At 43.3% G+C, this 14,963-nt stretch overlaps 1 protein-coding gene across 1 annotated transcript in view; it reads right to left on the bottom strand.

Annotated features, from left to right (window-relative positions):
* LOC134401728 (Y+L amino acid transporter 2-like) overlaps window positions 1–10,772 on the bottom strand; it is a 31,841-nt gene extending 21,069 nt beyond the window's left edge. Inside the window, exons 1-2 of the mRNA XM_063130920.1 lie at window positions 10,677–10,772; window positions 1,965–2,486 (exon numbers count right to left, since the gene is read on the bottom strand). Of these exons, the coding sequence (XP_062986990.1) occupies window positions 1,965–2,469 (505 nt within the window). The 5' untranslated portion in view covers window positions 2,470–2,486; window positions 10,677–10,772. The remainder of the gene's footprint in view (window positions 1–1,964; window positions 2,487–10,676) is intronic.
* Between the last annotated feature and the right edge of the window lie 4,191 nt (window positions 10,773–14,963).

Below are 14,963 nucleotides of genomic sequence, written 5' to 3'. Positions count from 1 at the left end.
AACAAACTTTCTCTTGATTTTGGTAATTCAACATGATATAACTTGAGGGTTTATAACTGAAATGTACTTGCATATCTCAGAAACCACTGAGGTATGTATACTTCATGCTAAGAAATGTGTGTGAGCAATTGGGCTACGTACAAAAGTAGAATCCCCCCAACTCCAACTAAGAACATAGAAGTTGCCTTGCTGGATCAGACCAATGCCTATCTATTCCAGCAGTCTGCTATGAACAGTAGATGCTAATAAGTCTGGAAGCTTGCAAGCAGGATCTGCTGTTGTTGTTTATCTCCAATACCTGGTAATCACAGTGGAAGCTGGTGGCACCAAATGTGGGGCTGTGAATCGATTCTGGGTTTTAGTCAGAACCAGCTAAAACTCTAAAAGAGTTATCCAAGGTGCTAAACCATATCCCCAAATCCTTTAGAGTTCTGGCTGGTCCTGACTGAAACCCAGAATGAATTCACAGCCCCACCAAAATCAGAGCCACAAGTCTCCACTGGGGTTATTATTATTATTATTATTATTATTATTATTATTATTATTATTATTATTATAACCGCTCTGAGCGGTTTACATAGGATAAAAACACTTTAAAATAATATACAAAAATTTAAAATCACAAAAACATACAATTTAAAATCATACAATTTAATCAAAAACATACAATTTAATCAATGGAGAGAGAAGAAGCTTAACTCTACAACAGGAGTGGACAACCTTAGGACATAAGAAGAGCCCTGCTGGATCAGACCAAAGGCCCATCTAGTCCAGCAGTCTGTTCACACAGTGGCCAACCAACTTCCTCAGGAAATCAATACGCAGCCCATGTTCCCCAGCAACCTCTGGGGGCTGCATTGCAGCCACTGCCAAATTTGCCCACCCACCCACCCATTTTTTTTGGCAACATGCCGCTGGCAAAACCCAGCAATTTTGCTTCTAAACAACATGGATGGGAAGCACTTTGCTTGGAAGCAAATTTGTACTCCTGGGAAAGTCCCAGAAGCATGACTTTGCTCCCAGATAAGGTGTGATCTCCCCCATGCCTTGTTTTGAAACAAAATCATTGTTTCTTTTGCTGCTGCTGGTGGGAGCTGTAAAAAAAAGGGGGGGGGTTGTACGCAGCTCATAGGCAATTGTTGTCCCCCTTGCTCCAGTGGAAGCTGGTGGCTCTGATGTCACTGGGGCGGTGAATCCGTGAAGCACCTTGGATAGCTCCTTTAGAGTTCTTACTGAGTCCAACTGAAACCCGGAGTGGATTTACCACCCCACTGCTCTACAATCTAAGGAGTTATCTAGTCCATGCTGCCTACAGTGTTTTAACTTCCCAGGGTCTCAGGAAGGTCTCTAGCAGAATTCCCGGGCCCTATTCAGCAGGATGAGCCAGAGTGCCCCCAAATACAGCAAGGCTGACTTACCACATTTTGAAGACAGTAAAACAATTACCCTCTACAGGAACCATTAAGGCCAGAGTCTAAAATTATCTAATTGCACCAGGTGAGTTATCAGCTCTTTCTTTTCTTTTTCTTTCCCAGCCAGGTAATTAACAAAGTATGCCAGAAATACCTTAATATTTAAGTTTTTTATCCTCATGCCAAGTCTGTTGAGCTAATGCAGTGTGGGCAACATATGGGACTCCAGATGTTTTGGCCTACAACCCCCATGATACCTCATCACTGGTTATGCCAGTTTGGGCTGATGGGAGTTGTAGGCCAAAACATCTGGAGAACCACAAGCTGCCCACCCCTGGACTAATGGGAATCTAATGCTTTCTCTGATGAAGTACCACATTGTTGGTAGAAAGGCAGGATAAAAATCAAATCAAATGAATAAATAAAATGCAGGAGCCTACACTTTTTCTGCCCACCTTTTCCCCAGGAAATGAATAAAACTGTGGTTTGGGTTGTGAAAACCTGGGCAATCCAATTAAAATTGTTGCATTGACTGACTGTAGCTTTACTTACAGATGCAGGCAGCCGCAATCAACCTAACGGCTCCGTAGGGCGGTTCACAGAATGGAAATATCGGCTGAACAATATAATTAGCAAAAGTGATGGCTATGACCGCCTGAGTTGTTGGCTCGATGATGAGCAAAGAAGACCATAGTCTGATAAAGGCTATAAAGCCTCCGAAAGCTTCTAGAATATAAGCATAGCTTGCTCCTGATTTAATGATGGATGTCCCCAGTTCAGCGTAGCACAACGCTCCGAACAATGAAAAGATCCCGCCAAGGGCCCAGAGAAGGAGCGACAGTCCGTATGAACCGCTGTACATCAGAACACCCTTGGGAGAAACAAATATCCCAGAACCAATCATGTTCCCTACTATTAAAGAAATGCCATTCAGCAAGGTGATTTCTTGTTTCATCTGCATTTTTTCCTTCTTGTTCTCTGCCATTGAGTCCAATTCATGTAATCCATTCTTGGGTGTGATCCTTTCATTGCAACATGCTGTCCAAGGGCCTGTCATCTTCAGTTAATCATTACCTGTAAATGACAAGGAGAGAATATTTCGTCCGCAAAAGCGAATGGCACAGTCACAAAGGACAGAGGTAGAAGTAGACAATCAGGAAGCCTGTTGTAGCTCTTTAACTGCACAGCAGCAATGTGAAGAGATGTCGTCTGCGTAGTCTCTGGCTGCACCACGTATGCCAAGGAGCTATTGCAGGATTTTCCAAGCAGCCAGAGGCTATATGCAACTACCTCTTCATGCGGTTGGCGTTGCTAAACAGTAAGCAACTACTGCAGCCTTCCCCAACCTGGTGCCCTCCGGATGCATTGGACTACAAGTCCCATCACCTACAGCCAGGCCATGCTGACTGGGTGAGATGGGAGTTGTAGTCCAACACATCTGTAGATCAGTAGGTTGGCGAAGGCTGAACTCTTGTGAGATTCTTAGTGTCTGTTTCCACCTTGAGGATGAGATGAGCGAACAGCTGCCACCTAGATTCACAGCCAATGACGAGTGTTTGCATCCCAAACAATGAGTGAGCACTTAGACATCAACAACTGTAATGATTATGATCTTTAAAGTGGCTTTCTATATTTACACAGGTAATCTGGCAGGTGAGTGTACAGGAACAGGAACAGGAGCTATTATTAGAATGAATTAGATGTGTGGAGAGCAATTGCCAAGCAAGTTTTCCCTACCTCACATTTAGAAAGTTGATTCTAAAGTCATTCAAATTCTGAGACTTTACCAAATTTCAAATTTGTGCAACATCCCATTTTGGCTATATTAGAAGCAACTCCGTTTATTAGATAAAAGTGGGGTGGATGGGGAATGCACCCAGAGAAAGAGAAGTCACTCTGTAATTGCCTGGCAACCCATATTCCCCATCTGTCCATGTTTCAGTTAGTGCAACATTCCTCCCATTCAATTGGCTAGCAGGGGAGCATGAAACAACTTACTTTTCCCTTGGTTTCCTCACCGGCCAGCACTTCCTGCCCGTCTCATAACTGGAAACACATGCAATGGTGGCAACAGTGTTGAACAGGGGATGCGAAAGGTTAAATATTCCCCTTGTGGGGAGGTAAAGCATACAGTCAGAACTTGCATTCTGGTCTTTCCAAAAGGTCCCTCTTTTCAATGGTTGCCCCCAGACCAGCCTCCCCTCAAATTTCCTCTGAGACAGTGGCAAGTTATGAGGGCAGCAGCAAATAGGGCCTGCGTCAACATCCTAGGGAGGTTGTGGGCTCTCCCACACTAGAGGCATTCAAGAGGCAGCTGGACAACCATCTGTCAGGGATGCTTTAGGGTGGATTCCTGCATTGAGCAGGGGGTTGGACTCGATGGCCTTGTAAGCCCCTTCCAACTCTGCTATTCTATGATTCTGTGATCCGGGCTGGTACAGGCAAAGCGGGACCTACTGGGGCAAATGCTACTTATTGCAGAATCCTTTCTTCTTTTTTAATATTATTTTTTTATGGTCATGGGGCAGCCATGTTTACAGAGGCTCATTTTATTATTACTTTTCTTTAACATGATATCATCCTTTCCCACAACAAAATAGTGCTTATTCCCAAGTAAATGTGTGTAATATCGATTAGCGATGTTGGAGAAATCCACAATGGATTTGGTTGAGTTCGGATTTCTATGAGTCCAATCTATGGATTCTGCAGCGGACTGGCTTTCCCCCACCCCAATTCAGGCTGATTGTTCAGTTTTTTAGTGGTGGTAGGATCTGCACTAATTTGTATGTTGTAATACACATTAACTAATTCACATTAGCACATTTGTGCATGTAGAACAAAATTTTGTGTGTGTTTTTTTAAAAAAATCTGATTCCATCCATGAGGAGACAATGGAATGAAAGATGTCTGACAATCCATCAAACAGACGGAATGGATTTAACAAAATGTGTACATCCCTAACATCAGGACAGCAGAAGCAAGCGCCATTATATTCCTGAAGGCATGATAGTGCAATGGTTTTACGGAGTTTAAAATATGAAATTGTACGTGCTCAGAGTATTTCGCTTTTTAAAAAAATCAAGGCTCACAAATAGGTTTTTGCTTTGTTCCAACGTATCAGGAATATAGAAGCAGTTGTAAAACATGGAATGGTGTGCAGATGGTGGCAAGTGGGGTGAGAAGTGAAATGTTAGTTACGTGCTTCTCTGAAGTAATACACACAGTCATCTAAAAGGCTCAGTCTATAAATTAGTCAAGGGTCTAAAATACCTATATCCCCCATTGAAGAGGACTTGGGGCTTCTCTACACCAGCCTTTTTATCTCACAACTTTATCAGGGCTTCTTCTTCTGGATTCTTTGTGGGATTCAGCTCGGCCCTTCACACGAACTCCCCCCATACCTTCCATTATACATCCACTAGATGGCATTGTGGTTATAGCACAACTCCATAATTACATAGAAGTATTCAAAGTGCCTTTTTTAAAAAAATACTGCATTTTCTCCATTACAAATATAGTTGAGGAAATAATCACAAAGCAAAGGAGAGGCCCTGGAGGTTGATGATGTCATGTAAAGGACATACAAACTTCCGTGATAAACCAAACTTGATCGCAGGAAAAAAGCCTGGTGCAGAGAAATCCTTGGAATGAGCAATGGCAGGGTGAAAAAAGGCTTATTTTTGAAGTGAAATAAGTGAAGGGGATTACCCAGAAAATGAAACGGAGAAAAATTATGAAAGGAGGCAAGCCTGAAGCTCAGTATTGGAAGACCTGTTTTTCATTGCAGAATAAATTTCCGAGTAAAAATTATGATTTTTATTCTGCACGAAAAGAACCTCTTCTAATTTACTACCCGTTTCAGGCTTTCCTCTTGTGTTGTATTTTGCTGGGTGGGTTTTTTCCTAGACAGAGAAAACGCTTTGTGGGATTTGGCTTGAAACGAAAAACTTCTTTGCTGTTCATGATTAATTATTCTTGTACCCTGAACAATAATGGATAATCTGTGTGGTTTAGCTATTACTGTCTATTGTATAATACAGTTAGTTCTGAACAAATGTCTGTAGAACGGGCTGCCCGTAGTTTTCCCCAGTCCCGCTTTTCATTCTCTCTTCATATCACACAACGTTCATGTTATCTTTTAGTACAGAGCTGACTTAACTTTATTTATGTATTTTATTTGAAGTATTTTTATGCCACTTCCCAGTCAAAAAAGCTGAGTGACTTGCATATAATCAAGTCACAATCTAAAAATGCACTACACACAAGGAAAAGGGGAGGGAAGAGGGGGGCGCACACTTTTAGCAGGGCTGGTGGAATGGCTCTGCTCTCCCTCTCATTCCCTATGATCTGCCTGGTATAAGAGCTGGTTGTCATGAAGTATCTCATTCTCCCAGTCCCAGCCACTTACAGATTCTACAAACTCCACGTTTTCAATGTTTGTTTACAAATTGCTCTTGAGCATTGCCATCTATGAACATTCAGGGTTTGTGCACATGGACTCCATTTTCCCTTAACTCAAGAGGCTACAAGTCTATCCCTAAACAAAGATACTTAACTGGAGAATAGATAAGCAAAGTTCAACTTGTAGCCTACTACTGTTGAACCATAGTGGTAGAGGGCAACTACTTGATGTAGCTCAGTACCAACGTAACGCACCACATAATCACCCCAATTTAGTGCTCTACTGCTGGCGTGAGACTTCTGTTTTGCATGGGTAGTTCTGATCCTTCACCTGTAAAGGCTTCTTCATTTGTTTTAATGACAAAGCTAGAGACATGTGAGTAAAAGGACACCTTTGTGAATCTACAACTTACATTGGAATGACTTCCAATGTAAGTTTGAAGTCATTCCAATGTAAGTTTTGCATCACAGTTTACATTAAATTCTAGATCAGGTCAAATCTATAGAACTTGGTTGTCAGAAGACTTGCAAATAGGAGCTTCTCTTACAGTTTGTTGGCATGGAAGAAGCAAAGGACAGGATCAAGGTGGCATCTTTTTCAACTTCTTTAAGGTTGATACTTTGAAGGAACTGCAGCTAGTCTATTTGCAGTAAATATTTCTGTGTGCTAAAATGAAGTTTATTGTTGTCTTCTGTTTTACGCATTTTCCCCTCTCTGGGTGTCATCCTGAAGCCCTTTGAAACCAAAGGGAATCCAAGGATTGACCTTTATAACCAAGTTTGCTTTATCGACATGAAAAAAGTGTGAAGAGAGGACATTTTGTTGCTCAAATCATGCAATTAAAGTCTTCAAGGATCATTGCCTTCTTATGGGAGGTAGGCAAACAAGCCAAAGAATGCAAATGAGTAACTGGATCATTGATGGCACAACCTTGTTTGCCCATGTTTCTTGGACACTACTCAAAAGAGTTAAGCAACACTGTCAAAATATTCAGATATATAGAGCTTCGGCCTCTACAATGTTACACTGACATGGACAGAAATGGATTCTCTGACCATTTTACTAGGATAAAATATTTGACAGCTGTTTTGATACTTTAGAAGGGTGGAGAATAACCTGGATCAGGGTGACCCTGCCAAAAATGTGAGGAATATTTGTTAGATGAAAAATGAAAAACGGTATGTACTAATTGGTAATTTTTACACTCCCCCCCTTGAAGAAGGCTGAGGGTGTCTAAATATTCCCCCTGAATGTTGCCAGGGTTTCCACAGTAGCCAGGAGTGCATTTGCACAGCTACGGCTATGCGCCAACTGAATTCATTCCTGCACCCATGTCTGATCTGGCCACAGTCATGCTTACCCTAGTTCCAACTTCTTTGGACCTACTGTAACACTAGGGCTGCCTTTGAAAAGTGTTCGTAAACATCAACTAATCCAGACTGTTGATTATTGATCAGAGCTGTTTACATGCAACTTCCTTGTTATAACGTCCTCACTGACTACCAGTCTGTTTACATCCACAATTCAAAGTGCTAGTTATGACCCATAAAACACTATATGACTTGGGACCAGGCTACCTGAAAGATTGCCTTTTCTCATATGAGCCTGCCCAAGTTTTAAGATCTTTGAGAGAGGCCTTCCTTTCAGTGCCTCTGCCTTCAGAGACATGTTTGATGGTGATGCAAGAGAGGGTATTCTTGATGGCTGCGACTATGCCGTGGAACTCCCTGACAAGGGAGCCTAGATTGGTTCCCTTTCTGCTGTCCAAGATACCTTTGGGATGAAAGCTAGGGCATGTCTATACATGGCGAAAGCCCCGGGATGGCTCTGCAGTGGCGCTGTGATGCTTATACAATGCAGAAGCCACTGTGGAGCCATCCCAGGGCTTTCCCCCGGAGCTCCGAAATAAAAAAAGTTGTGGACTTACCCCGACTTTTTCTCTGGGGCTAAGCTACGATGGCGTATCTGCCATCTGTCGCTGCTCCAGAGTTGTTTGGGGGGGATCTCTGTCTGCTGTTTTGAACAGGTCTACTATGGCAAAATTGTTTCCTGAAATTGTTTTTAGTAGGGCTGTGTAGGGACACCCCACACACACACTTCAGAGGCCGCTTCTAAGCTCCTGAATTAGGCCTGATCTACCATGGCCAACCCAATTCGGATCAAGATCCAAAGTGAAATCCACACATCCAAAGCAGGTGAGATATTGTGGTTTCCTTGGTGTGACTCCACTCACACCGCTGCTCTCCCCCTGAACCCCATGAGCCGCTGCTCCTGCCCATGCCCTGGGACATTTTTTCATGGTTTTTCCGCGGTCTCAGGATGATCCCGAGACCATGGAAAGTGTGGCCCACCGTTGCAGTTTGTACCGGCTCCTCACAAGTAACCGCGAGGAGCTGGGAGTCGGGCATGGGGCACAGAGCTTCTCAGGAGCTCTATGCCCATCGGGAGTGGGGTGGGGGTGGGGAGTGGGGAATTTTTTTTAAAAAAAAAACCTTCTGCGCATGAGCACTTGTGTACTCCCTCTCTGATATAAACAAAAAGGTGGTTGCAATGTCACACGCCGCGTGTAAATGAGGGCGACAATCTTGCGATCAAAATATTGTGAGATTGTAGCCCTTTTACCCCCCTCATCTAGCCATGGCCTCAGCCTAACCTACCTCAAAGGGTTGTTGTGAGGATAAAATGGAGAGGAGGAGGACCATGTGAGCTGTCTTGGATTCCTTGCAAGAGGAAAAAAGAAGGCAGGATACACATGCAATATTAATAATAAATCCATTTAGAAATAATTTAAATAGAGGCATAATAGATCTCTCCATAGTAGAGAAGATTGTCACCAAGTGACGTGTGCCTGCTCAAGCTGTCATCCGGGTGCTAAGTGTCTATGGGTAACCTCAAGGTCCCTGCTCTTCCTCCATATGGTTTTTGACTTTAAACTACACTTAGACTGGACAGCCCATCAAATAAAGGACATCTGCAAATAGAGGACTATCATCTGTAAATAGAACACCTGGCCAAAGTGGAGCCCAAATTGCAAGAACTATCATCATCATCATCATCATCATCATCATCATCATCATCATCACAACCCTGCAAGTGCCAGTATTTTAAAAAGTCTTATTATACCACTCAGATACCAAGCCCTCCATCCAGCCCAGTGGTGGGGACCTTCAGGGTGTGGGGCCTCCCAATGGGACCTGCATCCCCCACACCCAAGGGTGGCCAGGTGTCCTACTTTACAGAGGTTAATCCTCCACTGAAGAGATGTCAAACGACAGGCCTCGGCATGAAGCCTAACTCTGTCTGAAAGGCTGTCCAGTCCAAATCTGGTTTAAAGATAAAAACACACACATAAGAAGCAAAAACAGCAGGGCCCTTGACGTTGCCCATCAATTATTAGCCTCTGGACAATCTTCTCCACTATGCTGTGATATATTGAATATGTATTTAAATTACAGTAATTCTTTCTAGACATATATGTACACATAAAATTAGCATATGCCTTTTCAATGCAAATCTGTAACCTATTTTGTCCTCTTTTTTGATTATGTATTTCCTCTTTGGGGTGAAGCTTCAGTGTCCCCCAACACTCCCTTATCCCTAGGAATCCGGTTTCTTAAAAAGCTTCCATTGGTACCAAAGAAGTTGATTGTTTCTCTGAATCAATCTTCTTGTTTCGATCAAATAGGTAGGTAAGTTAATGGGTGCTGTAGTCACAAACGTTTGCTGGCTGCTTCAGTTCACTCACTGTACACTTCTTGTAAATTTGCATTGGCACCCATGAGAAGTTTGTCTGAGGTAACCACCACTTAAAATAGCCATTTGCTCCAAGAGTGAATGGAAGTAAATCATCAACTCTGGGATCTCTTCCTCCTTTTGATATGATTCAGTTTGATGAATTAAAAAACGGCCATGAATATAAATCAGAAGAGAGTACTGTAAAATAATTTATCTAGTAACACACACACACACACACACCAAACACAACCCACCTGCCCTTAATGGTTGATGCAATAGTTGACTGGTAAATATTTTCCAAAACAGCTATATTAAATTAGGCATGGCATCAGCTATAGTACTGGAAATTCGGTCGTGTTTGCTTGTAGGGTGACCATATGAAAAGGAGTACAGGGCTCCTGTATCTTTAACAGTTGTATTGAAAAGGAAATTTCAACTGGTGTCATTTGTATATATGGAGAACCTGGTGAAATTTCCTTTTCATCACAACAGTGAAAGCTGCAGGTGCCCTGCCCTCTTTTAAATCTGGTCACTCTAGTATAGCTCCTGCAGCTTTAACTGTTGCGACGAAGAGGCAATTTCACCAGTTTCTCCATATATACAACGCCTGCTGAAATTCCTTTTTCTATACAACTGTTAAAGATACAGGAGCCCTGTCCTCCTTTTCATATGGTCACCCTATTGCTTGTATCAAACTTCAAAACACAGCTATTGAGCATGCCCAAACACAAGCTGGAAGAGGAGTGTTTATTAGATGAACACATGCCAAATCAGGTACGAGCCAAATGTACAAAACAAAGTTTGACGTTATGAGGAAATACTTCCTCCAAAAGGCATTGTACTAAGCCAAGCCCCCAAAACTTCATCCACAAAACATGTTAATCTATGTTCATTGTCCAGTGTATAATAAGCATAACCATCACCCCTAAAAATGACGTAAAAACAAAGTTCTTATGCTTTTTTGCTTGTTGACAACATTCAGAAAGTTCCTATTAAAAAAAGAAAAGAAAATCAACGCATGGTCTATCCTTCAGATAACCCACCATCTTTGAGAATATCAAAAGGAGGATTTTACTCATACCTGCAACCAGTAAATAAACATTGAAAAGGGACCTGCTAAGGCTTACCCTGATATCACCGATGTCCTGCTTCGTTTAAGGGCGAAAACTGCTGTAACTCCAGGAATGGAACAGTGAGCTCAGACACTAAGCAGGCAGCTGTCTGATGAGGAATGGTAAGTGATATGAATATGAATGGCCTCTCTCTCTCTCTCTCTCTCTGTGTGTGCTATTTCTGTCCCCATAGCAGAGAAACCAAAATCAGCCACAACAGCAGCAGCAGCAACCCACAGAGCAAATCATCCCCCCTCCCCGCCCAAACAGCTCAAATTTACTAATCATCAGCAAATGGTCAGGGCTACAGTCATGCCCCTTGCTTTCAGGATTTCTTAGAAATGCACTCTTGTTTGCTAAAATCAAAGGAAACTGCCTAGTCTGTTCAGGGTTTATTTTTAAATTCCAAGGATTTTTCATGACCACCATTGAGATTAACGTGACACGCCTCGCTCCTGAAATGCTTGCAATGGCATCGTTTATAGAGAGTGCTGGAAAGAAAACCAGTCTGTTTTCAGAGCCAGTAGTAGAATTTTTGGCCACAAACAGACATTACTTTAAATTGTTTTTCCCTTCATTTTTACTCAAGATGTAAGTTAGGGCCCCCAATCCGGATCAGTTTTCAGAGCGATGAACAGAAGTTAAGACCAAAACAGAAGCTTTTAAGGGTAGAGGGGATTGTAAGATCTGGATCAGCCCCCTACATCAACTCTAGAGGAGACATAGCTACTAGACACAGCTGTTTTGGCCCTGGGGCCAGAGCTAAGTGTGAGCAAAATGCAAAGACAGAAAAGAATTCACTCATGAGTTACTAATTCAGACTGGAATCAGTCAAGCTACAGGGAGAGGTCAACATCATGACATAATCAGAGATCACAGGGTAAGACTGCAGTGGGTGTGTGACATCCTGATTCCAAAAGAAGTACATGGAAAGCCCCATCGAAATCATTGGAGCATAGTCTGTAATCTTATGCACACTTTCCTGGGAGCTAGTTTCATAGGGTTGCACTATTAGTTCCATGAATTAATTGCTCATGATTCAGAAAAAATTAGTAGGGCCACCAAGTGTACTTTCCAGGTGCTTCATTCAGCCGTGTGTCCCAGCCAGCATGGCAATGGTCAGGAATGCTGGGAATTGTAGTCCAAAATGTCTGGAGGGTGCCACATTGGAGAAGGTTAGTCTATTCCATCAAGTAAGCGGTCCTGAAATTTCCTAAGAACAACACGCTCCCCTGAAAGGACAAAGCCACCTGAGATGTGTCATGCTTTTCACTAGCAGTTTCTGTTCTCCCAGATTGACCTGCACTGGGTTTGAACATAAGAATAGCATAAGAAGAACTGTGCTGAATCAGACCAAGGGTCCATCTGGTCCTGGCCTCTGTTCACACAGTGGCCAACCAGTTGTTGACAAGGGACCCACAAGCATGACACAGGTGCAACAGCACCCTCCTGTCCATGTTTCCCAACAACTGGTGTATATAGGCTTATTACCTCTGACACTGGAGGTAGCATATAGCCATCAGGACTAGTAGCTATAGATAGTCTTCTCCTCCAGGAATTTATTCAACAACCTTTAAAGCCATCCAATCTGCTGGTCATTACTACATCGTGTGGTAGTGAATTCCATAGCTGAACTATGCACTGTGTGAAGAAATGCTTCTTTTTATCTGTCCTGAATCTTCCACTAATCTGCTTCACACAATGACCTTGAGTGCTAGTATTATGAGAGAGGGAGAAAAATGTCCCCCTTTCAACATTATCCACACTAATGCATAATTTTGTACATCTACGTTAACCATATTTGGGAAACCAAAAAAGAGGACACCCAATGGTGGTGGATGAATAGCTTTCTGGGGCCTCCGAAAAGCATGGCATTCCACACCACCACCACCTTAAAGGCCCTGATTGGAGTGGAGGAGGGGAATGTGTCATTCCCGCCCCCATTGCTCCAATTGGGGCCATAAAGGCCCTGATTGGATCAGTGCAGGGGAAGCATGTTTTCTGGGGCCTCCAGAAAGTGCATCGTTCCCCCCACCATGCTGATGGCAGCTGCCATTAGCATGGCGAGTGGGAATGACATGCTTTCCGGAGCCTCCCCTCCTCTGCTCCAATGGGGGCCTTAAAGACCCCGATCGGAGGGGAAAGCGTGTCATTCCCCGCCCTGCCCCAGTGCTCCAATTGGGGGCTTTTCTATAATGTCCGAGAATGACACATTTCCCCCTTTAAGGCCCCCATTGGAGCAGTGAGGTGTGTGTGAATGACAAACCTCAAGAAAGCGTGTTATTCTCTCCACCACACTAATGGCAGCCTTAAAAGGGAAAGCATGTCATTTCAGAACATTATAGAATATTACAGAAAAAAATCCCCCGACACCCAGGATATAACAAAAACCAAGACAAATCCAGGAAAATCATGTGTTGGTCACATCTCTGTCATGTTTTTCCCTTACCCTCCTTTCTTCTAAGCTAGAAAACCCAGCTGTTGTAAATTTCCCTCATAGGGGAGATGCTCCAGCCCCTTGATTGTTTTCGTTGCCCTTTTCTGAAATGTTCCAGCTCTACAATATCTTTTTCTTTTTTCTAAGGTCTGAAGGCTGCTATTGACCATTGTGATACTCAGCAAGCAGATGTCTCAACAACTGCTAGCTTTATGATCACACCACCAGCAAGTAGGCAATAAAAGGGAAAATCAGGAGAACATTAAACTGCTGGAACCTCCCTCCTCAGCCCTACTGATACTCCAGGGACAACAGACAGACCTCCCCACAACCCTGGTGCAGTGCAGTGAGGTGGTGGAGGAATGTACACTGTACTCCCTCCCAAATGTTCATGTCCTGTTGTGAGGACAGCAGATGGGAAACACAAGGGTGGGAAGGAGACATAGACGACAAATGACCAGAATGGGCTGCCCAGTATTGATGGGCTACCTGCTTTTCTTTCTTGGCACACTTGCAATGTCTCCTGGTTGCATGCTACATACCAGCACAGGAGATGCTGTCTGAACATGCTCTTGGATTAATTTTCAAAATGGCAAGCAAAAGAAAGGAAGACTTACCAGGAGCGACTGATGAGATATCCTCCACAGTTAGAAGGCCTCCTCCTTGTTTAGAATGTGCTTGCTGCAGCCCAAGGACCAGAATGAAGCAAAGTACAATGCAGCCAGAGAAGCTGAGCAGGAAAACAGCTCCTGGCAAGTGTCCTGTGAGCAGCGGCTTAAGAAGTTAATGAGTGTAAGAGAACTATGAGGCAGTCAAAACAAAGAGGCCAGGGTCAAGGAATGAATGTGTGTTCCTAAAGTCAAAGAACAGCTGGAAGGAGCTTACTGGGCCTGGCGTAGCCATGGGGATGAGACACAGGCCCAGTAGGCCCTTTCCTCCGCCCCGGAATGTCTGCTGGTTATTTTCCCAGCAGTTTTTGCTATCCCTTCCCCCATTTCCACCATCTACCTCATGCATCCTAACTGCTGGTTTTGTAATCAAACCAGCCGTAACCAGGGACAGGAAGAGCAGGTCAAATGATTAATTCCCACAACTCACAATTCTCCCACTTCTCTTGCGGTGCTCCCGGATGAGGCTTTTATTATTTATTTCAGATTTTTTTAAACAACAACAACAACCCCAAAGCTATTCACAAGTTAAAATCCTGATAAAATGCCGTAAAACCAATCAATAAAACAGTAAAGAAACAATAAAATATCTTGTTAAACTAACCTGGGTTACCTGCCAATGCTAACAGTCAGAGAAACACCTAGGCAAATAGTTGTTCCTTAAGTTGTTAGTGGAAGCACTCCATGCTACCTGAGATCATGTGAGGAGATCATTCCACATGGTGGGTGCCACAATGGAAAAGACCCTTATCTGCAACACGATGAGGTGAACATCAGTAGGCTGCAGTACACTAAGTTAGATCTCCTCCTCTGAGTTTAGAGACTGGGGTGGCCTATGTGGAGGGAGGTGGTCTTTTCCTCATTCATGGAATTTCCTATGGGGTTCAGATGTCATTGTCTTCCATTGATAGCCCTCCCATGTTTTCCTACTTCTTCACACAGTGCATAGTTAAACTATGTAATTCACTACCACATGATGTAGTGATGGCCACCAATTCGGATGGCTTTAAAAGAGGATTGGATAAATTCCTCGATGGCTATGTGCTACTTCTAGTATCAGAAACAGTAAGCCTATATACACCAGTTGCTTGGGGAAATGGGTGGGAGGGTGCAGTTGCACCCATGCCCTGCTTGAGGGTCCCTTGTCAATAGCTGGTTGATTCAGCAGGGCTTTCATGTTCTTACTGCTTTCTTATT

Source organism: Elgaria multicarinata, chromosome 7 (genome assembly GCF_023053635.1).
Source record: "Elgaria multicarinata webbii isolate HBS135686 ecotype San Diego chromosome 7, rElgMul1.1.pri, whole genome shotgun sequence".
Lineage (NCBI taxonomy): Eukaryota > Metazoa > Chordata > Lepidosauria > Squamata > Anguidae > Elgaria > Elgaria multicarinata.
The sequence above is the reverse complement of the archived record's forward strand: the minus strand, read 5'-3'. Positions and strand labels throughout refer to the sequence as shown.